The sequence below is a fragment of the Saccopteryx leptura genome, chromosome 3, assembly GCF_036850995.1.
Source record: "Saccopteryx leptura isolate mSacLep1 chromosome 3, mSacLep1_pri_phased_curated, whole genome shotgun sequence".
Taxonomy (NCBI): domain Eukaryota; kingdom Metazoa; phylum Chordata; class Mammalia; order Chiroptera; family Emballonuridae; genus Saccopteryx; species Saccopteryx leptura.
This window is the reverse complement of record NC_089505.1, coordinates 365,243,957-365,271,573: the sequence shown is the minus strand read 5'-3', so window position 1 is coordinate 365,271,573 and position 27,617 is coordinate 365,243,957. Positions and strand designations below refer to the sequence as shown.

At 39.3% G+C, this 27,617-nt stretch overlaps 1 protein-coding gene across 10 annotated transcripts in view; it reads right to left on the bottom strand.

Moving 5' to 3' along the window:
- PHF20L1 (PHD finger protein 20 like 1) overlaps positions 1-27,617 on the bottom strand; it is a 78,553-nt gene that overhangs the window by 41,639 nt on the left and 9,297 nt on the right. For 3 of the 10 annotated variants that reach the window (XM_066379541.1, XM_066379545.1, XM_066379543.1), the window contains exons 1-6: positions 25,624-25,897; positions 23,082-23,201; positions 6,374-6,545; positions 6,145-6,229; positions 1,989-2,077; positions 1,689-1,778 (exon numbers count right to left, since the gene is read on the bottom strand). In XM_066379541.1, coding sequence (XP_066235638.1) covers positions 1,689-1,778; positions 1,989-2,077; positions 6,145-6,229; positions 6,374-6,545; positions 23,082-23,164 — 519 coding nt within the window. In that variant the 5' untranslated portion in view covers positions 23,165-23,201; positions 25,624-25,897. Of the gene's footprint in view, positions 1-1,688; positions 1,779-1,988; positions 2,078-6,144; positions 6,230-6,373; positions 6,564-17,874; positions 18,019-19,130; positions 19,222-23,081; positions 23,203-25,623; positions 25,898-27,617 lie in introns of those variants that run through there. The other 7 variants (XM_066379546.1, XM_066379547.1, XM_066379550.1 and 4 more) reach the window with 5 other exon arrangements.

The window sequence follows — 27,617 nt, the reverse complement described above, 5'->3', positions numbered from 1 at the left end:
GCTAGGTGGATCCGTCAGGATGCATGAGGGAGTCTATCTCCCCTCCTCTCACTTAAAAAAAAAAAAGAATGAACCAAGAAATACATAGATAAGTGGAACAGCATATTGTTTCATCCCCTCTCTCTCTCCCTCCCTCCTTTCTTTCTCTAAAAGTAATAAATAAAAATTTTCTAAAATATAAAAGGACCTTGTGAGCCAGTCTCTACACTCGTGAGATAAATGTAAATTTTTTTATCAGCAGACACTCAAGAAGAAAAAAGAACAGGAGAGAAAACCTATGGGAAAGCTTAGAGAAGGGCATTTCCATAGTGCATTTATTTGCTAGTTCAGGAGAAATAGTTTTACTGTCTAGCTTATTACGTCTCCATGTATTCAAGACGTAGCAGAGAAGATGCAGCTGGCTTCTCGCAGCACTGCCCAATGCCACCTGATTTGGTGTGCTCCTTAGATGAAAACAAGTGCAACACTTGTTGGCAAAATTATCATGAGGTAATTTTATTAAAAACTATTCTACAAATATTTAATGTGCTTACAATTTAAAATTGTGAAGAAAAATGTAAAATTAAAGAAAATAAACTGCTGCCAAAATTTTCTTTCAGTAGTTTGCACTGTGGCATTGATCTTAATATTAACTTACATCATGATGTGGCTACAACACTTATTAAAACTAAATATCCAACATATCCAATAAATTAACTTTTACGACTTGTAATTTTACCACAAACTAAATTGACTCAATGTATCAATTTGGAAAATATAAAGTTTTAGAACTAAGGCCATCTCATGAACATCTGAATAAGAATAACAAAATAGTTTTAAAACACAAAAGAAAGAATTATGTTTAATTAAATAGGTATATACAAAACTAAATTCACAATGTTTTATTCAATATTTCCAGCAGTTACCAAGAAATCACACCACTGAATGCTTAAAAGAACATTTTATTTAAACACACAAGTAGGAAGACACAAAGCAATTTATTGATCAAAACCATTTCCATTTTAAATTGAATTTCATATTAACAGGAGAAAAAAAACTCTGCTAGCCAATCATTTCAAAAGTAAAATTTTGAAAACCAGGTGCTTTAAAATAGTCACAGTTCAAAACTCATTTTTTAGTGCAATGGTCCACGTTTCCAGACTACTAAATGTACACCCTCCACTGGAGCGGACCAGGTGATTTCAACACATTTCTGGGTGACATTTTTCGCTGCATGGTATGGAACCATATGTAGCATATTTCCATATCAGACATTTTTACAGCTTACTTTCCATTTCTTAAAATTAATTGTAGGTCCAGGTGCTGAAAATCCCAAATAACAGCAGAACGTAAAAGAAAATACTTTCAATTTCTACTGGCACCTTTTCTTTCCAGTATTTCAGGAAACCCAGTCAACCACTGGAGCCCTGGTTTTAACGGTACCCCAGATCGTCCTCCAGAGGCTTACCGTCCGTCTGGCTTTGAGCAGCGCCAGACCAGACCACATAACGCACTGCTTCTGGCCCATGACCCACAGCCTACCCCACAGCCTACAGAGTGTCAGGTAAGCGCCTTTTAAAGATTAACAACTACGATTTATAGAGGGAAAGGGGAAGTAAGAAACTCAATGTAAATTTTATATTAAAATTACTTTCTAAGTGATACTATATACCAGGAAAAACAGAACGAAATTAAGAAAAGGCACTTACCTCACTTCCCATAGACTGGTTACACGATCCAGCTGGGTCGATAGGACAACACCAGCTTAGTGGATGCTGGGATTTCACCTGGAACAGAAACTAGTGACCTATAACTTTAGCAGGTCTAAAACCAAAGGAGCAAAAATCAAGGTATAATTTACATTCTAAGCTTCTTTTTCTTGCTGCTATTTGGGGCTATCAGCACATAATCCTACAATTAGTTTATTTTAAAAATATGTATGTATGTTTCGATCGGTCACCATTCAGAAGACATCCCTGTGGGTAGCTGGGAACGCTGAGCACTCTTACCTGCCCCTTAGCATCCTCGGGCATGGCCTTAATGTGCATTCTTTTTAAACAACGGATTACTCCATCATAAAACTGAACTGTGAATGTTCCTGAAATAGGAGCAAGTCAGAATCATTAGAAAATAGAATTCAATCTTACAGCACACTTGAACTCTAACAAGTAATGCCCTGACAGAAATGAGTATCTGTGATCACAGTAACTGCTAACATACACTCCTGCTCAGGAAGGACTCTGTCAAGTTTATCAAGTTCATTTGCTCTTCCCCTCTAAAAACAACTTAAACTTTCCTTTGAATGGCACACAAATTAAATCCTGCTAAGTTAGCTGCAAGTAGATTTAAAATTTTTAGTTTGTAATCATTTAAATATATGCTTAAATAACATGCCAGGTATGTTATAAAACACCTGGACAAAAATAACATTATTATTTACAAAACCATATAATATTTCTACAAAAGTTGCTCTCTTTCAAAGTCTCTTTCCAATTAACAGACAGAAAGAGTTGGTATAGGAAAAAGCCATTTTCTCAGGAAAGGATAATTTCCTTGGCAACAATGAACTAAGAACTGAAGAACTAAAAACTAAACAATGAAATAAGAATTACAGATTCACAAGCTTTTAAGCCAAAAAATACTTCACAGGTCATCTAGATAAAAGTCCTTCAGTACAGATCATCTAGATAGAAGTCCTCCGGGGCAGATGAAACCCCTCAACTCCAAGCAGGACAAATGCTCACCAAGGACAGTCAGCTAGGCAGCAGCACAGCCACACCCACACCCAACCCCAGGGCTCTCCCATTAACCAGTCCTGCATAGAGGACTCCACATTCATATGCGTGACTGTTACAGAGCATACTGTATATAACAGACTACATGCATGCAAGTCAATAAAAGTCAGTATTATTACAAATCATAAATTATGTAAATTTTATACTTATGGAAATTCCAGTATTTTTCTATCATTTCCTGTGCGAACGAGAGTGCCACTTTAAGTAAACACACACTTGATCTTTACAAAATAATATAAACAATAAATGTGATTAACTGGTATTACTGGCTTTGACATTGGCACAAAGTCAATGACATATATGTGCAAAGATTTTCTTTTCCATATGATGTGAATTTCATATCTTCCTATAATTAGCATAATACACAATAATGCAGCTATAAAGAGCTAAATCTAAGTTATGAAAAAACCGATGAGCTGAGCAGCAAGGGGATAAAGACACCGGGAAAGTGTGAGCATGCCACACATGTACTTGTACAGGACCTTCACTCCTGCCACCCTTCCTCCTTCAGCAGGGCCTTCTGGGGGACAGCGGGCTCCTCACTACCCCATGCTGCGCCCGGCCTCCCTCCCTCCCTGCCTGCGTCAGGCACACAGTTCTCTCTGTGTGATGCCTCCCTCTCTTTTCCTAACAATTGCAGCCCACTCTTCAAGGATCAGCTCTTCCATCCCACCCAGAATGGGAAAACCTCCGGGCCCGGCAGTCTACACGGAGCCCTCTTCAACCTCTCCAATAAGACATACTACAAATACCTAAAAAGTTCACTTTTGTTTAGTTCTGTTAAGCTTTTACAGTGAATAGAGGGCTCCTTTTTCTTTTTTTTTGGTGGGTGGAAGGACAGGCTCACCCACCACACTGAGCACAGGGAAATCACAAAATTAGGACCTCTAGGGGAGATTACCAAAAACAAGTTCTATCTGCCAATGTTTCTCTGAGGCTCACTTTCACAGTCCCCAGAGTGCAGCGACTGCTATCAGCGCCATCCCTCTTCCCTCAGTGTAAACCTTCTTTTCTCTATCCCACACCCAGGGTAATGGACTAGGGTCAGAATGCAGGCGGTTCTGCTCCAGAATGTGTTGTGTGTATGCGTGCACTTGGACAGGCACACTCCTGAGGAGCTCTAGGCATGGAAGGAAGTTCCCCAAGCTCTCCACACTTAAGAAGGAAACTGCTCTTAATTAAAATAGCATTGTTTAATTTTGCTGTTTTGTGTTGTTTTGGGTGGATACTATTATCCAACAGAACTGACTCATACTTCTTTCTTTCCTTCCACAAATTGTTACTGACTGCCTCCTCTGTGCTCGGCTCTGGACTTGACCATGGGGGGGCCCATGTGTGTCAGACACGGGAATATGAGCTCCATAACAGAGCCTTCCAGCAGCCTACATGCACAGTCAAGTGAGGGCCCCCTTAAAAAAGAAATAACCCACAAAATCGAGATGTCCCTCAACTCTCCCTGTATAGTAAGGTGACTAGAAGTAATAAAATCATACCTATATTTGTTATTTTAATTCATTAGAACAATAAATTGGACTAAGACCTTTAAAAGGTTATAATTTCTAGCTAGACAACTATGACTAACTTTTTCACACCTAACATTAATCAAGCTCTCCTTTTTTTAAAAAAATTGATTTTTCAAAGAGAGGAAGGGAGAGAGATGGAGAGAAAGAAAGAAGGAGACAAAGAGAGGGAGAAACACTAATTTGTTATTCCACTTATTCATGCTGTCTTTGGTTGATTCTTTTTTTCTTGGTTGATTCTTACATGTGCCCTGACCGGGGACTGAACCCGCAACGTTGGCATACTGGGACAACACCCTACCCAATTAAGCCACCCAGCAAGGGCCAATAAATATATATATCTCTTTTTCACTGTTCTCCTCGTCTATCTTCTCTTGGCTCCTATTTTTTACCCACTTTGTTGTTAGTTTGAAATCTCAGGTTAAATTCCTTCTATAATTCCCACCACCTTGAAATAAAATACAAACTCTTTAGCAAGATTTCAAGACCTATGGGTACTGCTCTCTCCAGCTGCGCCTCCTCTAGTCCTGTCCCCTAAAGGAGTCCTTCCCGCAGCCCCACCAGAGGCTGACTGTCCCAAGAAGCGGCAAGTCTCTCTTCTTCTCTCCTGCACACACCATTTCTCCTGCCAGAAAGGCTTTTCACTCCTGCTGTATCCAGCTTACTTCTTTGCCTTTCAAGATTTGGTTTAGTGAAAGTGTGCCCTTACTTAGATTAAATGTCCTTCTTGCAAAGAAGCTGTCACTCAATGGGTGTTTCTTTAGAAAAAAGAATGAGTGGCTAAATTTAAGAAATAATTTTAATAGGAAAACTAATGTATTACTGACTTGAAAGATACAAGTATTTCACAACTGTTTTAAAGGCTATTTTAAATAAGAAATTTACAAAATAAAGTATATTTCCAGTAATAATTTTAATATTCTCATATCTTTTCAAATTAATCATTTCACAAGCCCTGTTTTTTAAACTATCTGTACAATAGATTGGCTGGTCTTATGCCACACTAACACACCTGATTTCTTTATTTTCACCATTTCTGATCAGCTCAGAAACTTCCATTCAGTGGGCATACTAGATACCACAGGAGGCTATTTGGAAAATTAACCCTCAGTTATTTATCAAAATTAAGAAAAAAGGTTGGCCCTGGCTGGTTGGCTCGGTGGTAGAGCGTCGGCCTGGCGTGCGGAAGTCCCGGGTTCGATTCCCGGCCAAGGCACACAGGAGAGGTGCCCATCTGCTTCTCCACCCGCCCCCTCCTTCCTCTCTGTCTCTCTCTTCCCCTCCCGCAGCGAGGCTCCACTGGAGCAAAGATGGCCCAGGCGCTGGTGATGGCTCCATGGCCTCTGCCTCAGGCGCTAGAGTGGCTCTGGTCGCAACAGAGCGACGCCTGGATGGGCAGAGCATCGCCCCCTGGTGGGCGTGCCAGGTGGATCCCGGTCGGGCGCATGCGGGAGTCTGTCTGGCTCCCCGTTTCCAGCTTCGGAAAAATGCAAAAAAAAAAAAGAAAAAAGGTGCAGGGGAAAAATGCAATAAAGGAAATCCCCAAATTGATGAAGTTATACAGTCTCTCCTCAGAAAATACTGCCCAGAATTTCCCTTCCAGGTGGAGCTGATCTTCAGCCTTCCCTCACTCTGGTTGACACGAGCATACAAACAGCTTAGACAACAAACTGGAAACAGTAGAAATAAAAACCGTACAGCAAGCCTGTAAACTGAAAGCTAAACAAACCCAGCCAGCTGGTTACCTCGACCAATTTAAACAGTTTATTTAGGCACTGACTAAAATCAGAAATGCAGGGGAATCTTACTAGTTGTCCCATTTTAAATCTCAGATCACTTCAGATACTTACCTTCTTTGTTAATTGCTTCAATCTTGGCAGGGTAATAGCGACAGTCTGTCCAACGAGCCAGAACTTCTTCTCCGGCTTTAAAATCCTAGTTTAAACAACTTTTAAGATCAATACCATGTATAATAAAAAAACGTTTCCTTAATAAAAATAAGTTTTTGTAAACTTCAACAGAATTCCTTTTAAAATATATCATTACATGTCTAGCAAATGAAAAAACCTGGCTCCTTACAAAGAAGTCTTCCTCGTCCTTCAGGCCCTCCTTTCGCAGCGCAGGCCTCTCCAGGGGTCGCAATCGATTGCTGTCCCAGTAAATCCACTCATCGTAACGATGACTCCAGCGCTCAAAATGGACCAACATCTTGCCCTCCTCATAGTCAATTTTTTCAATTCGCGATGGGTACCTCAAAAATAAAAAGGAGCTTCGTATCAAGAGAAAATTCTTAGTTGTTTACACAAAGTATTAAAAAGCATGAAATATCGCTTCCTGTTAAAACTACAAGCAAAATAATACGAGGCCATATTTTTCGGTTTAAAATATTAAACCAACAGAGTTTGCTTTCTTATTTTTGTCTTTTTTAAAAATGACTGTTCTCAATACCTAATGAAATAAACACTTTGATAAACTCCCAATAGAAATATAAATTACTGCACAAGAGCACTAACCATATTCCTACTTTTGAACTAATAAATCCAATTCTAGAACTGTATCTACAGAACATTTATAACAAAGAAAATAGAAACCATCTAAAAATATGGTTAGAAAAACTGAAGACTACCTATAGCAATGCAAACAGTGATATATCCACTGAATAGAGTATTACGGTATTTAAATGTGATCTCTAAAAAGATTTTCTAGATTTCAATATTTTATTATGAGAATCAATAGTGGTAGAGAAAGCTTAGTTAAACCTTAAATTTTAAAATATAAAAATGACATCACATTGTTCTATCTTCATGTGTGATTCTCCTACAATTAATTTCAAAATAGAAATTAGTTAACTTGAAACTTTTAAAAAGGAAATGCTTCATCATTCCTAATATACTGTATTAAGTGTTCACAGATGACTCAGTTTTTAAAAGAGAATCATTAAATAAACTTAAGAACTCAATAGCAGCACATGGCAGATGATTCAGACATAATAGTTTATCTCATGTATTTGGATAAATCTGATTTTTTTCTTTTCCCTCTGGAAAATTAGCTTTAAATATAAAGCTGGGTAGTCCTTCCTTAACTGAAATTGAGAAATGGATTATTTCCTGTTTTCTACATCACTCACGCCATCCCAGGCTTTTTATACATTTCAAGGGCCCTGACTCACTTTCTGGTCTAGTTTCTCTCCCCACTCTGGCTGACAGCACTGAACTGTGTGGAGTTACCTGGGACACACCATGTCTACCAAACATCTGTGCTTTCGCACAGTTTTGTCTGCCTCGCCCTAGACTGCCCTTCCCTTCCTCTGCACACTCACCGTTCCAGACCTGGGCTAACATGTCGGCACTTGTGTGAAGACTCCCCTGCTCCCCTCCCCGCGGCTCCCTGCACCGACTTGTCATAACCATCCCTGTGCAGGCTCCTAAACCACGTGCAGTACAGCACTTACAGCCCTGGAGACGTTCATGTGTGTGACACGCACAAAAACAGTCCCGTGGCCAAGTGAGCTAAAGCCTTGCGTTTAAAAAAGTTAAACTGCTTTCTTTATAGAAAGACATCTCGGTCTCCTCAACAAGACGGAGATAGAGCACACACACTATCACCAAACTTCCAGAGCTGCCACCCTGTCACCACTGGAACCACTGGATACTTTCTAACGTTTCCCGGCCGGCCGAGCTCTAGGAACATGCAGAGCTGTAGGGAACTGGCTGCTAGGAGCTGCTCTGCCCTTCTCTGTATCCCCCAGCACCTAGGACAGGGACGGATACACTGGGCCACGGAAAAGGCTGGGCAGGAGCAGGAAGAGACAATCCCCACATTTCTTCAGAACCAGGGCTGCTGACCCGCCTATAACCGTAACCTGGGTCTTCTCTTAGTCGTCCGGGACTGGGTGTGGTAGAAACCCTGTTAACACAGAGGGCACAAACACACTCCGCGGCAGGAGCACGGCGCCCTGGACTCAGCCCTGCAATGCTTGTCCTGGGCAGTGGCGCTCTGATTTGTTTGCTGCTGCTGCTCTGTTTTAAACCCCAAACTGCCTGGAGCACTACAGCAAGCCTAGGAATAAGACTTTCGTTTATTTTTCACCACTCACTAGCCACTTAACTATTGTAAAGAAATTTTTTCTATCGGTTATAAAAATTGATAAATTTCTCCCAAAACATAAAAGTCTTTAATTTCACACATTATCACATCTTTGAAATTTTAGATAAAAATTAAGGGGCCTAATCTTAGGTTCCTTCACATGCTAAATGTATCCAACTCTATGTACTTGAAACATTTCTCAAAGTAAGGCTAGTCCACAGAAACAGAGTCAGACATTATCTTTATTGTGATTCAATTCAGTAAAAAATCAGAATCTGAATTCAAATAATTTAAACCTGGATTGCATTTTTAAGAAACATAATTTTCAAAAAAAAACAAACAGTTTTCATAATATATTTCAAATTCTGTTGGCTGAGAAGATGCCAGATGCAACAACCAGACTAAAAATTATACTTTGGGGAACTTCTTCTGGATCATTTATAGCATGTTATACTCTTTACATAAACACCTAGAGAGATGTAAACTGTGGATGATGGCCAAGAATTAAATAAGTCACACAATACTCAAGATTATCTATTTTAATTTTTATAATGACTACTAATCCAATTTTGAATTTAAATAAGTGTCATAAATATTACTATTATCAAGAATGTCCAAACTTCTGTCCATTCATTCAATATAGACTTGGGCATCTATTAATATTATGGCGCTTGCTAGGCACGGCTGGTAGAAAAAAAGGGGCATCACTAACTCCTACTTTCCAGGAGGTTTGCTTTGAGTCAGATACAGAGAAAGAGAAGGATAGGAAAATTTACTGAGAGTCACACGTGTCAGGCTCCATGTTCTTTCCATAGTATCAACTGTTTTTATATACCTTATCTCACTGTAGCCTGGTAACCATCCAAGGTATAGATAACACAGTTCCCATTTAACTGATGAAGATGAAGACTGCCCAACAATATCTGTGGTAGAGTATTCAAAGCCAAAGCTAACTGCACAAACACCTATAGAAGTGGGGTAAGGCCTGTACCAGTCATTATATCACACATGGTAAACTGCTAAGTCTATACATACATTTTACATAAGATGCTATAACAGTTCAGAGAAAACTGGGAAGCTCACTCAAGGTCCTTGGGAGACACTATTTATGTTGGTCTTGGTGGGGGGTTTTCAGGATTTATACGAACATTGTGTAAAGATAAAGTATACACACAGAGCACACCTCATTTATTCACTCAGTGTTCACTTACCTAAAACAATCACGTGACTCTAGGCTGGGCAACAGGCTAACATAATGAGGATTCAGAGACAAGTTCTGTCCTCAAGGACCTCAGGATCAGACTGAAGAGGCAGTACAAAAACAGTCCCTGTGGCTAGCCTACACAGTAAGTAGTTAGGAGAATACAGGAGAGTCAAGGGACTCCAACAGGACTGGTCAACCAGGTTCAAACTAAAGGGCTCTGAAATAGCAAAATAATACGCTGATCCTTTACTCTACAAACAATGGAGTTCTGTAACGCCTGTACTTCCTCTGGTTATCAGTTACACCCTAGAAAAATTCTAACATCAAGAGCTTTGTGATACGCGTTAAAATGCATAAAATGGCAATTTAACATATAGTTTTACACAGTGAGATATTTCCCTGTTCTAGCATATGGCCACAGTAATATTTGATACACAAAGTGAATGAAAAATACTGTTGAACAAATGCATGCACAAATGCCTCTCTATCTTGAATTACAGCACTATTTTGATGCACTATTTATATTTTATAGTAATTTTAGTGTGAATGGAACATAAGATTTTTCGTACTGAATCTGGAAGATGTGGTGATAATGTTTCTATTTTGTCATTTTTTTAAAGGTTGAATCATGGAAAGATGTTCAAGAATAGTGATTAGGCTGAGTCCTAGACATTTATGAAAAATCTGAGAAGAGAAAGATGGGTTACAGAGTTAAAACAATTGGTGAAAAGAAGAAAAGAAAGAGATGGAGAGAAGGCAACTTCACTAGAAGTTATGATTCCTCTATGCCAAAATTCCACATGGAGGTCCCTTCCCCCTTACCTATTACTGCCAAACCCCATAAAATTCCTCTGTCTTCCCTATTCTAACCCCACTTGGGACACGCATGCATTGCTCAAAGAATATTTCCTGTGCAGAAGAGAAGGAACTGCCTCCATTGCTCTGGATCTGCCTCACTCTCATACGCCGTTTGCACTGGAACCCTAAAGAACAAAGTTTACTCTCAGCAAACTTGACAACAAAAATGATCTATCTTAATACTGGTTCTTTCTGGTGTGATAGGTTTAATGGAAATGAACAGCATTCAGAAATACTGAGAAGACTTTATAAAGACACTTGCTGAATTTGACAAAATTTTTATACATACAATTCTACTACTATAATCTATTGATTTATTAGATCACTATGGTGAATCTTCTAATCACGCACAAGAAACCTAAAATGGAAATAACCATCGCAGATGAATTCCTACACCGTCTCCCACTGATACTCTTTCACATGAGGTCCTGACTCACCCAACAGATCAGACACTGTGATTCCCTGACACTGTATGCAAAGTGTGTGTTTGGTACAAATGTGCTTGAGTATTCTTCTTAGGTGGGGGGTCCCGAACTTTAATCAGGTTTTCAAAGGAGCTCATGATCAATAAAGAAAATCTTTCTGGAAGGCAAAATCATCTGGTAACACTCTAACTGTGGTATGCCATTATCCTTGGAAGGAGAAAAGAAATGATGGACATACAGCTATGGCAGAACTAAAATCTGACAGACTTTTTAAAAATCCCTTTATGTAAAACAAACTTTATTTGAATTTAGAAAACTCATTCTGATTTGTCACCTAGTTTGCAATATCCAGATTTTTACCTCTATTGGTAAACAAAGTCAGCTCTGAGGAAATGTCGAAGGAAACCCTTGATATACCTATAACCTAAGATTTCCTGCACCTAAGCCAAAGGACAGAGGTGTTAACTATTCAGTGATATATTACAATCCACTGAACAAGGCCAGACAGTACTGAATATCCATCGGAATTCACTCTGATTTAGCTAATCATTTAAATAAATGCCATATTAATCAAAAAGGCAAATTATTTTTCAAAAGTACATCCAATAAATTATTCACATTATAGTTTCAATAAGTCATTTTGTTCATATTGGTAAGACAAAAAAAATGTCTAATTTATGTAAATTTTAAAACTGACACTTTCTCACTCATTTCATTTGATCAACAAACACTGTCGCCCTGGCCGGTTGGCTCAGCGGTAGAGCGTCGGCCTAGCGTGCGGAGGACCCGGGTTCAATTCCCGGCCAGGGCACACAAGAGAAGCGCCCATTTGCTTCTCCACCCCTCCGCCGCGCTTTCCCTCTCTGTCTCTCTCTTCCCCTCCCGCAACCAAGGCTCCATTGGAGCAAAGATGGCCCGGGCGCTGGGGATGGCTCTGTGGCCTCTGCCCCAGGCGCTAGAGTGGCTCTGGTCGCAACATGGCGACGCCCAGGATGGGCAGAGCATCGCCCCCTGGTGGGCAGAGCTTCGCCCCTGGTGGGCGTGCCGGGTGGATCCCGGTCGGGCGCATGCGGGAGTCTGTCTGACTGTCTCTCCCTGTTTCCAGCTTCAGAAAAATGAAAAAAAAAAAAAAAAAAAAAAAAGAAAAAACAAACACTGTCTATAATTCACTGTGTACCAGACACTCAAATAGAAATAAAGCTACAAATAAGATATTATTCCAATCAACCAAATTCAAGAAGGAAGAAAAAAGAATTAAACAAGTTAACACAATTACAATATAACATAACAGCTAGCACAATAAAGATGTATTACAGTAACACAGAGAAAGAATATGGAAATTAAGATGTTCTCCTGGATCAAATAGTTCTTTAACTTTCAAAGAATGAAATACACCTGAAATATGTAAACATAATCTAAATGTTAGAAGACTTTTAGGGAGTTAGGATTAACAATTCAAAACAGTTTTGTCAATAAGAACCTGGTCAACAAGAAGCTAACAGGGTGTCATGCAAAATGACTAAACCATATTAGAACTAGAAAGGTAAGAATTTCCTTATATACAACTCTCATTAGGAAATAAAAATTAATGTAGAATGTGGTCCAAAGCAAACATAAGATCTAGTAACCTAAAAAATTTAGCTTCCTGGAAGCACTTTAAATTTATTTTACACTTTGTAATTTTCAAGTGTTTTCTCACTCATTTTACTCATTGATTATAAGTAAAATAATGTCACTTAATATTACTATAATACTTTTTTGAGAGAGACAGAGAGAAACATCAACTTATTGCTCCACTCATTCATGCCATCATTGGTTGATTCTTGTAAGTGCCCTGAGCGAGGATTGAACCCACAACAACCTTGGCATGAGGGGATGCCGCTCTAACCAACTGAGCTATCCAGCCAGGGCCTACTATTGTATTTTTAAATGGAGTGCTTTTACATACTGCATGTTGATTTGTTTACTCTTAAGAGCACAGTGAAAACAAAAATCATTTTAATTCAAACTTTGTATTCCAAAAGGAAGTATATAGAAGTGACTCTAGACTGTCAAAAGCATTCACTTGATAACATGTCAAAATCGCATCTTCTCCAACATTGACTAGATCAGTCTCACATTTTCCCTCTGGACCTTTTCAGAGCCCTCTGCCCCCCAGGACGCAGGTCCAGTGGGAGCTCGCTGGATCATCCTCTTCCTCCCTGCGTACCACCCTTGCACCCTTGCAGCAGATAATGGAAGATCGGAGTTGGCTGGGTATTCTCCTTTAGAACCTGTGGCAGCTGCCTGTCAAACTGAGGTTTCATTTCCAATCACTGGGTTTCACCTCCTGTTCCTCTCTGCCCCCTCAGCACCTAAATCTCCGCTGTGCCTCCGTTCATTCATTTGATCAGTTCTAACCAAATCAAAGGACCTATGCCACAGCCTTCATCCTCATTACCACAATGAGAATCAGACTACCAAAAAGGCCTTTCCTCCTCCACCAAAAAATGCCACCAGTATTCTACTCAAACTTTTTGTACTTCATATACTTTGTTCAGGCTAACGTGACTGAACTCATTATTTTTACACGAAACTCAAAACTTGAGCAGAGTGCAGTCCAACCAGTTTTTATTTACTATTTATAGCACTTTAAAAATTATTTTATGATAGCATCATATGTTAATACGCTTATTGATTAAAGATTTAAGAACTTACAGTGACTTCTGTCCCGCTAGATTCTACTAATGCTCATGCTATTATTATTAAAGCCAACACTTGTTAGGTGCCCACTATGTGACAGAAGCCACAACAGGCTTTTACTCTGCACTGTCTCGGTTAATCCTCAAAGAACCCTGAGTTAAGTACTCTTTTTCCTTCATGAAGGGGAGGTCACGGAAGATCTGAAGGGGTAAGGAACTTGCTCAGGTGAAAACAGGTGTGGACCCCTGAACTGAGGTTTGCCTGTCCTTCCACACCATTTTCCATAAGTAGACACTCTGCATCCTGTCACTGTCACTGAGGATCTTCAGCCCTTGTCACACTTGTAATGTTTCAAATACAGAGGGCTCTTACCAAGAGCTACTGAAAACAGATACAAACAATATCAAATATTTTTTTTATTTTTTCTTGAAAATTTAATCTTTTACTTTTGACACACATAAAATTCCTAAAGTTGGTTTCTGTTAGCCCAAAGATATAAAAACCAACTTTTATTATATTGTATAAAATAAGCATGTAAAAGTAGCTTAACTTTTATGATGTTTCAAAATTGTCACAATATAAATTTAAAAATTAAGGTAGGAAGTCTAGGATGACCTATTACAAAACTAAGAAAAAAACTTAGTGACTATAAAAATAAAATAAAATTTGCCAATCTAGTATAACAAATATGCTTAGTTTTTAACTAATACGTCACAATGCACTTGGTAACCAGATTTCATAATATCCCCAAATCTTTTCGGTTCATTCTTTACCCACCCACCAAAAGTTAATTAACTTTGCTGGACACCTTTTGTGAGTAACATGGGCCAGGCCTTGTATATATGTCATTTCATGTAAGTAGCTTATACTTCGGTACCTTTCCTAAGTATGATGTACTAGAAACACTCATTTTTTTAACGGAAGAGATCAGGGGGAGGTGGGAGACAATAAAAAATAGGTTTTTAAGACATACTGAATATTAAATAAATATCCTCATCTTTTCTTCAATTTTATTTCAACAGTTGAATTAATTATCATTACTGAAATAAAATACTTGCATATAAATTTCAATTTAATTTAAAAAACTATGTGTTGACTAAGAGGAGAAATTGGTAAGGATGGTCAATAGATCTTCTAAATATGAAGTCATATAAAAATACTAAAAAGCCAAGACCCTTAGGAAGAACAGCAAAACTAAGCTGCCTTGTCAATATGGTACTAATTTTTTAAATTATACTAATGACATTTAAAATTAGTATTTTCTCCCTCAGTTAAAAATATTTAAAAACAAAAAAATATTTAAAAACAAAATTAAAAACCTTGAAGCATCTACAGATAACTGTCTACTCAGCAAAACTAGAATTACAAAACATTCTTTTTAGTAGGACTAACTACCATGACAAAGAAATTATTTCCCAACTAGTGGCTTTAATCAACTCGCCACCACAAAATAAAGCATTATACAATGTGATGTGACAAGTGTAAAGTCTCACAATACATAATAATAATATCAGCAGGAATGATGTAACAAATAGGGAGTTGGATGCTTGTTGACATGTGACAGCTGAGCTTCAACCACATGTCAGATCACCAGTAAACCTGTCTTGCGTCTTGGTCCAACCTGGGCCCTTATATAGCACATACTGATACAGAGCACAGCACAGTGAGCCTGGGTTCCTGGGTTTACACTACTAGACTCTGATGAAGGAGGCTGGGAGGTCATCAGGCTGCAGGCTGATGCTAAGGTAAGCTTGGGAGGAAGGCTAGGACAGACAGGCCCGGAATGAACCTGCCTTGCAGAAGTGCTGTAATTCCAGAAAACAAGGGTGACATGGGCACCCTGGACTCTCAGGGCCCTTTTAAACACCAGGCACAGACTTGTCACTAGAGCAAGTCGGGAATTAAGATGGCCTGTGAACACTGAGCCACCTGCTCCCAGAGCCGCTGCTCAGAGCTTCAGGACATCTACCTGTGAAGCGAAGGGTGTAGTAAGAAATCAACGCACTTGGAGACAGAAGAACTTTGCTGCAAGACTTGCCTCTTCTGGCCAAACGGGGTCAAATCAGTTAACATTCAGACCCCCAAATCTGTCTTTTCTAAACTAGCAAAAATCATCCCTTGCCTGACAGGCTTCCTGTAAAATTCGAGTGACATAATGAATATGTTCCAGAAATCCTAAATCACTATAGAAATTACATCTCAGAAAAGTAATCCATGATTAACTAAAACCATGGACAGTGTATTGTTTTCTAGCAAAAGGGCCTAAACCGCAACTACCTAAACTGAAGCTCATTGAAGTAAATGCAGGTCAATATATCCAATTCTACTGAAAAACAGCAAAAAAAGATTTCTGGATTATGCATCACTTTGCAATGTTCTTACATTTTATTTCCAACAACTAACAAAAAATTAAAAACAGGCTATAAATCCTCAGTATTTCCATTGCTATTTACCTCAAAAACTTGACTTTCAGGTTAATATATTGCTCACAAAAATCAGGGAATATTTCAAAATAAATATGAAGCGATAAAATATCCCCTAATTTTTATGAGCAGTATAATTCTGTATATAGTCTAGACCAGTGTTTTTCAACCTCCAATCCGAGAACCAACACCGGTCCCCAGAAATTTCATGCCAGTCTGTGAAAGAGTTAACCACCCTGATGTTGTATGAAGATTAAATTTCTGGCAGACCACCACTGGTCCGCAGACTGGAGGCTGGAAAATACTGGTCTAGAGAATGGTTCTCATATGTGGTCCCCAGACCAGCAGCATCAGTGTAACCTGGAAACTTGTTAGAAATGCAAATAACTGGGCGCCTTCAGACCAACTCAATCAGAAGCTGCGAGTGTTGGGCCCAGAAATGTAGGTTTAACAAATCCTTCTGGTGATCAGATGCACACTAAGGTGTGAGAATCATTCTTCTAGACTTCACCTGAATCACTTTCAAAACCTGAATATCAATGAACTTTAAAAGAAAACCAATTTGTTAGTAAACTGGTACCACACAGAAAGTTAGTGAACTCAAGTATCCTACTGGACAAATATACTTTGTAAGCCAATAGTTATGATTCTAAGTAATTTCAAAATTAAACAGTTAATGGGAAAGTATTTAAATGAGTGACAGGGCAGGCTGGATAAAGGGAACAACCTGTGCAATACCACTGAAATCCAAATAGTTCAAATTTCTGTATTTCTGTTCCAAAATGTATTTACCTTTCTCCACTTTTTTCAACTTTGAACAAACTACAATAAGACTTCTACCCCTTGCCTATCTCCCTTCTGCCTCGAATCTGTGTCAGATACCTGTGTAAGATTAAAATATCTGTCATTACTGAATAGGGGAAAGCAGATTTAAAACCTTTAAGGTTCTAATTCAAGAGAACTGAAAGATCATCTAATAAGTCACACCCTTCTTTTACGGATATTAAACAGAAAAGTAACTCTCCAGAAGTCACATAGTTCACGACAGAATAGCACTTAGAAGCTACATTTTCTAACTTACACTTAACTTTTATTTCTAATCTTACTTTCAACATTTTTGGTAAGGAAGAGAAAGAAGGAGAACTTCACCTTTAAAAGTTTATGGGGATTTCTTTCAGGTAAATTTTACAAACTGAAAAACCGAAATGCTTCAGTACTGGTGCAGACCTGCTCCACTGTTAAACTGGGAGTTCACACAAGTCTCCAGATTCAAAATGTGTGACTTGAATTTTGTGAAGCAACTCAATTAAAGTAAAAAGAAATCATATTCATCTCAATTTGAATTATCTGCCACAAGGATCCTTAATCTGGAATCCACGGATAAGTTTTCTGTGACCACTCATAATATACAATTCAATTATTTTCACACATAAATGTGATTGTACAGTTTTCTGTGTTTACAACTGAAATTAGGTCTTCAAAGGTAGCTACAGACTCAAAATAAGAATCTATACTTTTCAAGTATATAGAGATTTAGGAAAACCCAATTTACAAAAAAAAACAAAATTTTAATCATACTAACAAAAGAATCTCTATTTTAAAAGTATTCACCTAAGGTTTCTAACAAATTTCAAAATCGCCTAATATAAATATAATTTCCGTTTTTAAATTAGATTTACATACTACTTCCAGGAGCATTCTTCTCCAAATATACATAGATCATACAATGTATCTCTACTAGTTCTTCTGAATAGGTAAATACAATTAGAAAAGGCAACTCTTTTAATTCAGAAAATATGTACTCTTATTTAAATTAGAAGGTAGTTGTACTTGCTATAATCTAAATTTCCTCAACTTTTCCACTCTATTAAAATTCTGTTTATGAACATTTTAAAAACTCACATTTGCAAATGTTCCATATAGTTCAAAAAACTCCAAATGTGTGGAAACAGCATTTGCCAATTCAAATTTATACTGTTCTATCAAATTCTGATACTTGGAGACATCTCCACATTTTTTAATCTTTCATTTTCCTTTCCTTTAGATCTAGAAGAGAATTAAATAGAAATATTCCAAGAAAAAGTCAGAAGAGCATAACTCATCTGAGTGTTTTAAGTTGACTCTGTACCTCAAATGTCTTTTAAGAGTAACACCAAAGCATATTACTTGATTTGTTTTCATAATTAAATCACTTGCATAGAGCAGCTATTTTCATTTCAATCAAAAGACAAAAGTTAATTCAGTAACCAAAATCAGTTCAAATTTACCACTTTTCTTACTGAACAATATTCAGAATGGTAAGCTACTTTACTGTTTGCAAGGGTGTTTTGTAAACTATAAAATTCTGGAAAAAAAATTGTATTATTACTTTAAAAAGATGGGTTATAGTTTGTTGCAATGACATAATTTTCCTTTTACTTTCCAGGGGATTCTCATATCCAGACTAAAGCTACATTTAAAAACATATACACTTAGTTCTTCACATCCCCAAAGATTTATTTCTCAAATCTCCCTTTCCCCTTGCATTTACCTCAGTACTTTATGCATTATTTTGTAGAATCAGAAGCAAGTTGAAGCACATTCTTTTATCTGATCCTTTAAGAAATCCTGTAAGTAAATGCCAGTAACACTGCTTCCATTTTACTGAGAAGCCGACCAAGTTCAAGGACTTACCCATATTCACAGGATCAGAAAAAGTCAGTCTGAATTTGAAATTGCCTCTTTTATCTTTAGAATCCACTTAAAGTGCCTCCAATAGAACTTCAACTCTGAACTTTTCTTTCCCCAAATACATTCCTGTATCAACAATCTGCATTCATGTTCATTCTTATGATGCTACTGCATTAAAGAGATTATAAAACTGATAAACTGATATTCCAATGTCTGGGTGTACAGAGGTTGTGGTGGAAAATATAATGGAGATAAGATAAAAAAAATGGCTGATTCTGTTAGTTGTAAACATTAGCATATTAAAGGTCTTTTAAAAGATTTTTATAAGTTAAAAAACTATTAAGAAATTAAATGTTTTAAAGCTACAAAATGTTTTTAAAATTTTAAATGTTTTTAAAATTAAAGCAATTTATCTCAGTATAAGTTAGGTTTAGTTAGTATAGAAGAAATCCAAGCAGTAAAAACCACATACTGGAACTGAAGGTGACTGGCTTCTCAGTGGCTTCTCAGGACCTGCGTTCATCAGTATCAGTAAATTATCAAACTATCAATGAGTTTTCTGATGTAGCTGTAAGGTTACTTTAAAAACAAGTAATAAATCACTACTTAAAAATGTAGAGTATATTTTCAAGGCGGAAACATCTTCATGAACTTTAAAGAATGTAGATTAGTTTACTCAAGCAGTAATAATGAACTTTTCCTAAGAAAAATTAAGTCTTCCTATTAAACCAAATCTACCCCAAAAGTAAAAGTGAGAGCTTAACCTTCATTTTATTTCTGTCCACTAAATTTAGACTTTATCCTTTTATTTATAGGGCACATCATAAAATTATTTTCCTTTTTATATACGTAAAACTTTTTTTTTAGGTGGGACAAAGGGAGATAGTGAGGCAGACTCCAGCATGCAGCACAACCTGGATCCACTTGGCAACCCTGTCTGGGGCCAATGCTCAAATACTGAGCTATTTTTAGCACTTGAGGCTGTTGTGCTCAGACCTACCAAACTACCCGCAGCACCTGGGCCATGCTTGAACCAATCGAGCCACTGGCTGCAGGAGGGAAAGAGAAACAGAAAGGCAGGAGTGGGGGGGGGGGGGGGTGAGAAGCAAATGGTTGCTTCTCCTGTGTGCCCTGACCAGGGATGAAACCTGGGATGTCCATATGCCAGGCCAACGCTCTATCCACTGAATCACCGGCCAGGACCAGGAAAACCTTTTTACTCATAGGATAAATTCCCATTTTTCGTGTTCAACTACCACAAGTTTCCCTTTACATTTCTCTTTAAAAGGTAATGTATCAACATGGGGTAAGTTATTTCCTTAACAATAGATACAGTACTTATCATAAATGTCTTGAGTGCAGAGACAGTAATATTTGCATTCCTGCTCCTCCCTCCCTGCCCAATTCCTATAATAATTCAAAAGACATTTATGTCAAATAGGGACGCAATATTTTTCTGATTGAATGAACGCAGTGGAAGACTAAGCATTCACTATGGATGCAATAGAGAGAAAATGAAAATGTAGGGAGAGAGGAAAGGGAGCAGGAGGGAAATTATTTCAGTATATTTTCAGGGATTAACTATTTTGCTCTCACAAAAATACCAAAGTTTCTCAATACTCAATCCTTCTATACTCTTACCTAATATTAAAGCAAAAATTGTAAAATTTACATGAAATACAGAATGGCTCTTAAAACATGGGACAATATAAAGTTTATCTCATTTAGAAATAAAATCTGTTGTCTAACTGAACTTCTTTTGTGCCAAATATAAAACTCAATAAATCTTAGCAATTATTGTCCCATGATAAAGCACTTCAATACTAAATTATAAGGTTATCCAAGCCTAACTAGTTCTTGAGACTACTGACATTAATAAACAAAATCACAATAGAAAAATTATTTCAATTACCTACTATATATATAATACTCTTAATTCTTTTTTAATTATAGCATCAACTGTAGCAGAATACCAAAATGTTCATATAAATAAGCTCATAAAATCAAACTGATGTTAAGTTTCAGTAATTATCACATGTAATTTTTTTGGTTAAAGTTTACTTACTTTAAAGAGGCCATTATTATAGGGAGTCATTAAAATTAAATCTAAATTTCATTAGCAGGTGTATATGCACGTTATCACCCTAACCTAAGCACTTAGGAAGTTCTCAGTGAGAAGCATAACACAATAAAAAAATTTAAGCTAAAACTTTCATTTGTTCTCTGAAATTCCAAATATACTCAGGCTTGATTTTAAAGGTGGTTTTTTTTATAATTCTTTTCTTAAGGAAGAGTGAAAGAGGGAGAGAGAGGGGAGAGAAGAAGGAAAGGAAAGGAGAGAGAGTTAAGGCACTTTAGTTGTTCTTGCTTCTCATATGATCCTTGACCAGGGAACTCAAGCCAGCGACCTTGGGCTTCAAGCCAGTGACCTCTGGGCTCAAGCCAGTGACCATGGGATCATTTCGATGATCCCACACTCAAGCCAGTAATCTCACACTCAAGCTGGTGAGCCTGTGCTCAAGCCAGTGACCCCAGGATTTTAACCTCAATGTCCCAGGGCAACGCTCTATCCAATGTGCCACCACCAGTCAGGCATTTTTTATAATATTTTTACTTTAACTTCTGGATCACTGATTTAACAACTGTTGAATAAGAGAACATTCCACCACTGAAAGTGAATTTCTTACTAACACCAAAGTTAATTATGCTAATATCCTTGAAAGTCACTGAGAAAACTAATAAAGTGTAAGCTTCTCCAAAACCAGATGTTAGTTCAGTTACAACTTTGTCAGTTTGGAAACCTATGAAAATATATTAATATGAATTAACTAGTAATTTTAAAAGCCAGTAATTTAAAAAAAAGAAGAAAGATTAGTTCAGATTGAGATTAGTTAAGATTAACAGCAAAGAAGAAGTAACGTTTCTCCTCCTCTTGTATCATACTGAGCTTCAAAAGTGTGCCTTCACTGTAAAAAGCTTCTTTTGGTCAAATCAGAACCCAAGACAGCCCATTACTGACTAAACTGGCATTCTGCTGCACGATCTAGTGCAGTTCCCCATCACGCACGAGCGTGTCTGCCCCCAGTGAACATTTGGCAATGTCTAGAGATGACTTTTCTGGCCAGGAGGGATGCTACCACCTGGTTCCCAGCTGCTTCCAACTCCTCCTGAGAACTACTATGTACATTCTCCGCCTGATGAGAGCAACAGTTACGTCCCCTGCAAAGAAGTAACCGCTGAGATGGAGCTCGAAGGCATGGGGCCACACAGCTATGTCTTCCCACCTCAAACTGCAGTTTCAAATAGCCCCAAAGAGGAGGCCATGACACAGTCCATTAGGCTGGGGTCAGGGACATGTGGAGCGTTCTAATGCCTGATGCTAAGAGACAAAAGCCCCAGGGCTGATCTAAAGTCAAATATCATGACAAAACACGATTTCTCCACCTGCCACTCACTGCCAACTTAGGAAGCTGACCTAATACAAATCAATCACAGGCAAATCTACACAACGCCCACTGTGTTTTCAAGGGAGTTGTAGGGAAAGAAAATATCAAAGTCTGGAAGACAGTTCTGAAGTTTCTAAACTGCTAGGCCCCTCATCAAAATAAATGGGCTTCCGAGGAGCTCAGACAGCACCGCTCCCAGGAGAAGCCCCCCTCCAATGCGCCTCTCAGGGTCGGGGCTGAGAGTGGCAACAAGAAACACCGTCCCAGAGAGAACTGGAGGCCAACGAAGCAGAATGAGGAGAGAGGACCTCATTATTCACACTGTGGTCCAACAGCCTTTCTGTGTTGTGTACCTTTCTCTCCTTTCCAGGTGGCGGTCTTATCCCACGTGCCTGCTTTTTCCTACACCATTATAAGGGGACACTGGGGCGCCAGAATATCACCCTTAGCACAGATGGCCAGGACAGGAGAAGAAATAAGCTCTGAAGGGACTGCCCGTTTAGTACGAGAAACAGTTCACACCTACCTTTAGGCCACTGTGCTCTGGGGGAGGAGGAGGTAAAACGGGTTGGGTTTTAGGTGGGTTAGTGAATAATGACTCTGCTAACCATCAACATATTCTGTGGCCGAAAGTTTTATCCGAAACTTAGGCAGCTGGTTATCTGGATTAATCCCATCCCTCCCACCAGAATACAACTCATCTTAAGTACACAAGGATACTCTTTTTGTATCTCATATACTAGATGATAATTATTTGCCATTCTCAAACACCAAAAATGACTGTGACTAAAATGGTTCTGACTTGCAAAAGCGTTTAAATGCTAAACCTTCAAAGTCTATTGAAGAGTAGGAAAACTACAGAGACAATGTATCTTCATATTCAAAATGTGAACACAGTAATGTTCCTGCCACTGTCAGGAGAACAGAAATGTTCCTGCCAACATACAAGACTAGACATCGTGCTTCAGGTCAAGAGTTCTGTATTTTCCATACCATTTTTGCAAGTAGTCCAGTGCCTCCAAACGAGCACCAATCTCAAAAGTGATTCCAGGACGATTTGGGGGCTTTTTACTCATCTTGAGATCCTATTCTTCAGAATTTTCTTTTCACAACCTCAAGAGGGAAAAAAAAAGTTAGATTCTAATGCATAAAATGCATACGAAATTAAACAAAATTTTAAAAACATTACGAGAAGTTAAAATTGCCAAATTTGTAAAAAATCTGAATTACAATTATCAATATCTCTAGGTAAAATACTGTGCAATTTACAGGCAATCTTGATAATGAATTAAGAAAGGGAAATTAAAAAGAATAAATAGATGGGTATTATAACTAGCTAATGACTACAGTGCTTTAAATTTTAACTTGGAAAATACCCAAGAACACTCTCCATATTCATAACCAAAAATATTTTTCTGTCTTTAAAAAATCAAGACAGCTGAGTGTCCTGGAATATGACTATTAAAATTTTTAAAGAAGGCCCTGGCAGGTTGGTTCAGTGGTAGAGCGTCAACCTGTCTGTATGTCTTTCTCTCTCTCTCCCTTCTGCAGCCATGGCTTGACTGGAGCGAGTTGGCACCAGATACTGAGGATGGCTCCATGGCCTCCACCTCAAGCACTAAGAAGAGCTCAGTTGCAGAGCAACGGAGCAGCGCCCCAGATGGGCAGAGCATTGCCCCCTAGTGGGCTTGCTGGGTGGATCCCAGGCAGAAGTGCATGTGGGAGTCTGTCTCTGCCTCCCCTCCTCTCACTGAAAAAAAGAAAAAAACCTGTTAAAAGAACAAAGTAATGAAATTTTTCAACAAATATTTACCAAGTGCCTAATGAAACAAAACAGTTACATAATACACAAAACACTTTGTGAAGAATGTGCAGAGATGGAGGAGGCAATAGACACACTCCTCTGCCAGCAAAGATTTTAATAACTCCGCTTGTAATCAGGACTTTTCATTACCTCTGACCTTCCACCTTGGTAGCAAATAATTCAACAATTTTAATTTAACATATAAAGGTGTAAAGGAAATTTCTTTCTTACACTTCACATTCAATTAGCCACAATGATGAGGAATTTTTTTTTCACTGTGAGAATTCACTTCTATAATACCTCAATATAGACAGTGCCTCAGTCAATTTCAACATTGACAAGAAAAGTAGTTGTAACATTCAAACAAACAAAAGAGTAAAAAGGAGCACCTAGTGATCTCTAAATCATTGACATGACGACTATTTATTATCCTTCTGGCCACAATGTCCACCCAGCACACTTGAGGGGGCCTCTTTTTCACTAAGTACCTGGTGCCTGAGTAATATGAATGTATTTTAAGACAGCTTTATCAAGCTATAACAGGTAATCAGGAATGCAAAGAGACCCCCTAAAGCCTTTTTGATATTTAGAATTACTAATATGAATGCTCCCTTCCAGTTTAAAAAGGAAAACACACAAATGAGTGATTTTTTAAAATAGTTTGATCACAATTCAAAAGGGACAAAACCTAAAAGCAAACAAAAAAACCAACTGTCCTTTACTCTCTGAAAAAAACGGACAGGAATGAGGGGGAAATAATAATAACAACAACATCAATATTTGCCATAAAAATATGTCAACTCAAACTTAAATACTCATGGTTGGGGCAGAGGGTGGGGGGGGGGTACATTTTCCTGTCCTGATAGTGGCGAAGATTAGTGCATTAAACAGGAAGCTCGGCCAGAAGGTTATTTGGTGTAAAAGGAACAAAAATATAAATATTTTTTAATAGAAGTCTGTTCGGTTTGCAACATATATGGCAATGACTTCAGTATTTGTGTAGAAATCTAATCGACCTTTCATTGGTCCTCACAGGAAAAAGTTACTAAGGGGTTCGTTAACAGTTTCTAGGCTCAAACTTAAAATCCACAAGAAGTAACAGAGTTCAGACGTCTTATTTCCTCAGGGATCCTTCGGTGTAACCAGAAAAGCTAGATGTCCTTTTTCTTGGGTAGAGAGGGAAGGATGAGGAGGGACCTGAATCAAAGGAAAAATAAGCCAAAGTAAAACAGCCCGGGAGACTTGGAGCAAAGAGAAAAGGGGACAGAGAGAACGGACAAGAGTAAACACGAGAAGAAAAGCGAAAAAGAACAGCACAAAAAAATATGGTTTAAGTTTTGAGTGACAACTGGGTCGGAACAGAAAATGAGCAAGAAGATGCAACCCTGAGAAAGTGAGCCAGGGACAGAGAATGGCCCTGGGGCCAAAAAAAAAAAAAGAAGGTGGGGAGTGATGCGGGGCGGGAGGAGGGTGGCAGGAGGGAGACAGGAAAGGCTCCGACCCGGCTGGCGGCTGGCGGGGAGCGGGAGACGCCTCCAGGTTTGACAGCCGTCCGGCCCCCGGCAGGGGGGGGGGGGGGGTGGCGGCGCCGAGACAATAGGGGCGGCGAGTTACTGGGAGGGGACGCGGGAGGGGAGCGGGTCCGAGAGACACCAGCCCGCGCGGGGCAGTCCCGCGCGGCCAGGCGGGACCAGGCGGCCTGCAAGCGCAGCTGCCGCCGCCGCCTCTTACCAACTCGGCCTCCTGTCCGCACAGCAGTCCGGCCGTCCGGGGCCGAGCCGGGGCTCGAGCAGGGCGGCCAGCCCGGGCCTCGACCACCGCCTCCAACTCCGCCCAGGCAGCGCCGGGGAGGGAGCGGAGCGAACCGGGGCCTCACAGACGGGTCGGCACGAGGTCGCGCGGGAGGGAGCAGGGGCTAACCCTCAAGTGCGCACGGTGACTGCTGCCATCGCCGCCGCAGCCGCCGCTGCCGCCGCCGGCCAGCCCAGACGCGACGCCGGTCCCCGGCGACGTCAGCCGCCCGCGACGCGCCGGAAGCGGGCCTGGGCGTCACGTGACCCTAGGGGGGTCGGGCCCAGTCCGCGCAGCCGATTGGAGGAGCGCTCTGGGAGGCGTGGTTTTGGGGCAGTTGCCGGCGGCCAGCGGGCGGGGCGGTGATCAGCGAAGGAAGGAACGCGAGCTTGGGGAGTCCATTGGCCCTCGTGGAGTGTTTGACCTCTGAGCGATCAGGACGAAGGCTTTTGAATATTATTAGTGTTGATTGGATACGGAACCGGGTTCCCGCAACTCCTCAGCCCCAGCACCCAGAACAAACTTTTGTAAATGCACTGCACACTTTCTTAGATACCCACCCATTCCATGTTAAAAATAGAGCAAATGCTTACTCTTATTGTATAAAGTCAGTAAACCTCTACCGAATGAATACCTTGTGGCAGGCACAGTGCTGTTAAGTACATCGTGTGACAACTACAATTGTATTGCTCCCATATTCTGGAGATCCTAACAATACAAAAGGCAGATATTATCAAGACTCTGTGTGTGTGTGAGAGAGAGAGAGAGAGAGAGAGAGAGAGAGAGACATCCCCAAGACTACACAACTCATGATAGCAAAACTTCTTTTACTGAATACCTATCATGTCCCTCACTGTGCACCAGAAAGTGTCCCCACTGTAGGGAAAACCAACAATGAACACACTCAAAGCAATAATGGAATAAAGCATCTTTTTCTATCCCATTCCAGTGTACCATTCTAACTCTCAAGCTTTCTAAATGCAACATTGCATACAAATACCACATTTATTATGCTTTGCAGTGTGGAGTTAAAATAGCAAAGTATCTCTCTTTAAGTCATTATAGTGAATTTCTGAAAGTTAAACAACTGTATTCATATCCTTTTATTCAACAGACATTCGTTCATCACTAAGGTACTAATAGCTACTGAGCCAGACTGAGCTCAGAGATATATAGAGAAGATATAAATAAGAGAGTCTCTAGTGGACATTTATCCTCTTGTATTTCGGTTGCCCACCATCTAAATTCCCTTTTTATACTTAGGAAATTCCACATCATAGTTGTCATTAGTGTGGCACACCATATGATTCCAGAATCTTCTGGACACAAAACAGGGTTTCCACCCTCCTTAGAATTATGTGTAGCCATTTAATTTGCTTTGACTAATAACATGAAATTGGAAGTAAGCTTTGTCATGGCAGCTAGTAATTTAAAATCAAGTTCACCAAGCTTTCTGTCTCTGCAAAACAATTTTTTTTAATTTATTGATTTTAGTGAGAGGGGAAGGGGGAGAGAGAGAGAGAGAGAGAGAGAGAGAGGATCTGTTCTTGTATGTTCCCTGACCAGGGATCAAACTGGCAACCTGTGCACTTCAGTATAATGGTCTAACCAACTGAGCTGAGCTATCCTGCGGGGCTGAGAAGCAATTTTTGAGATAGTGGCTGCTCTAGCAATCCAGGTTCTAGACAGGTTTTGATGAGCCCAGAACCAACAACTGCTTATCTACAACTGATACATAGTATAAGGTAAAAAAATAAATATTTGCTGTTTTAAGCTATTGAGATTTAAGCAGTTGTTTGTTACTCAATTTAAGCTAACCCAATTGACAGATACACCCACCTTATGATTCTTAAAGGCAGAATCAATCTTGCACTAAGTAAGAGGAAAATGTTAGAAACTCTCATCTCCAGTCTCATTGCAGCTTAAGAGCTGTG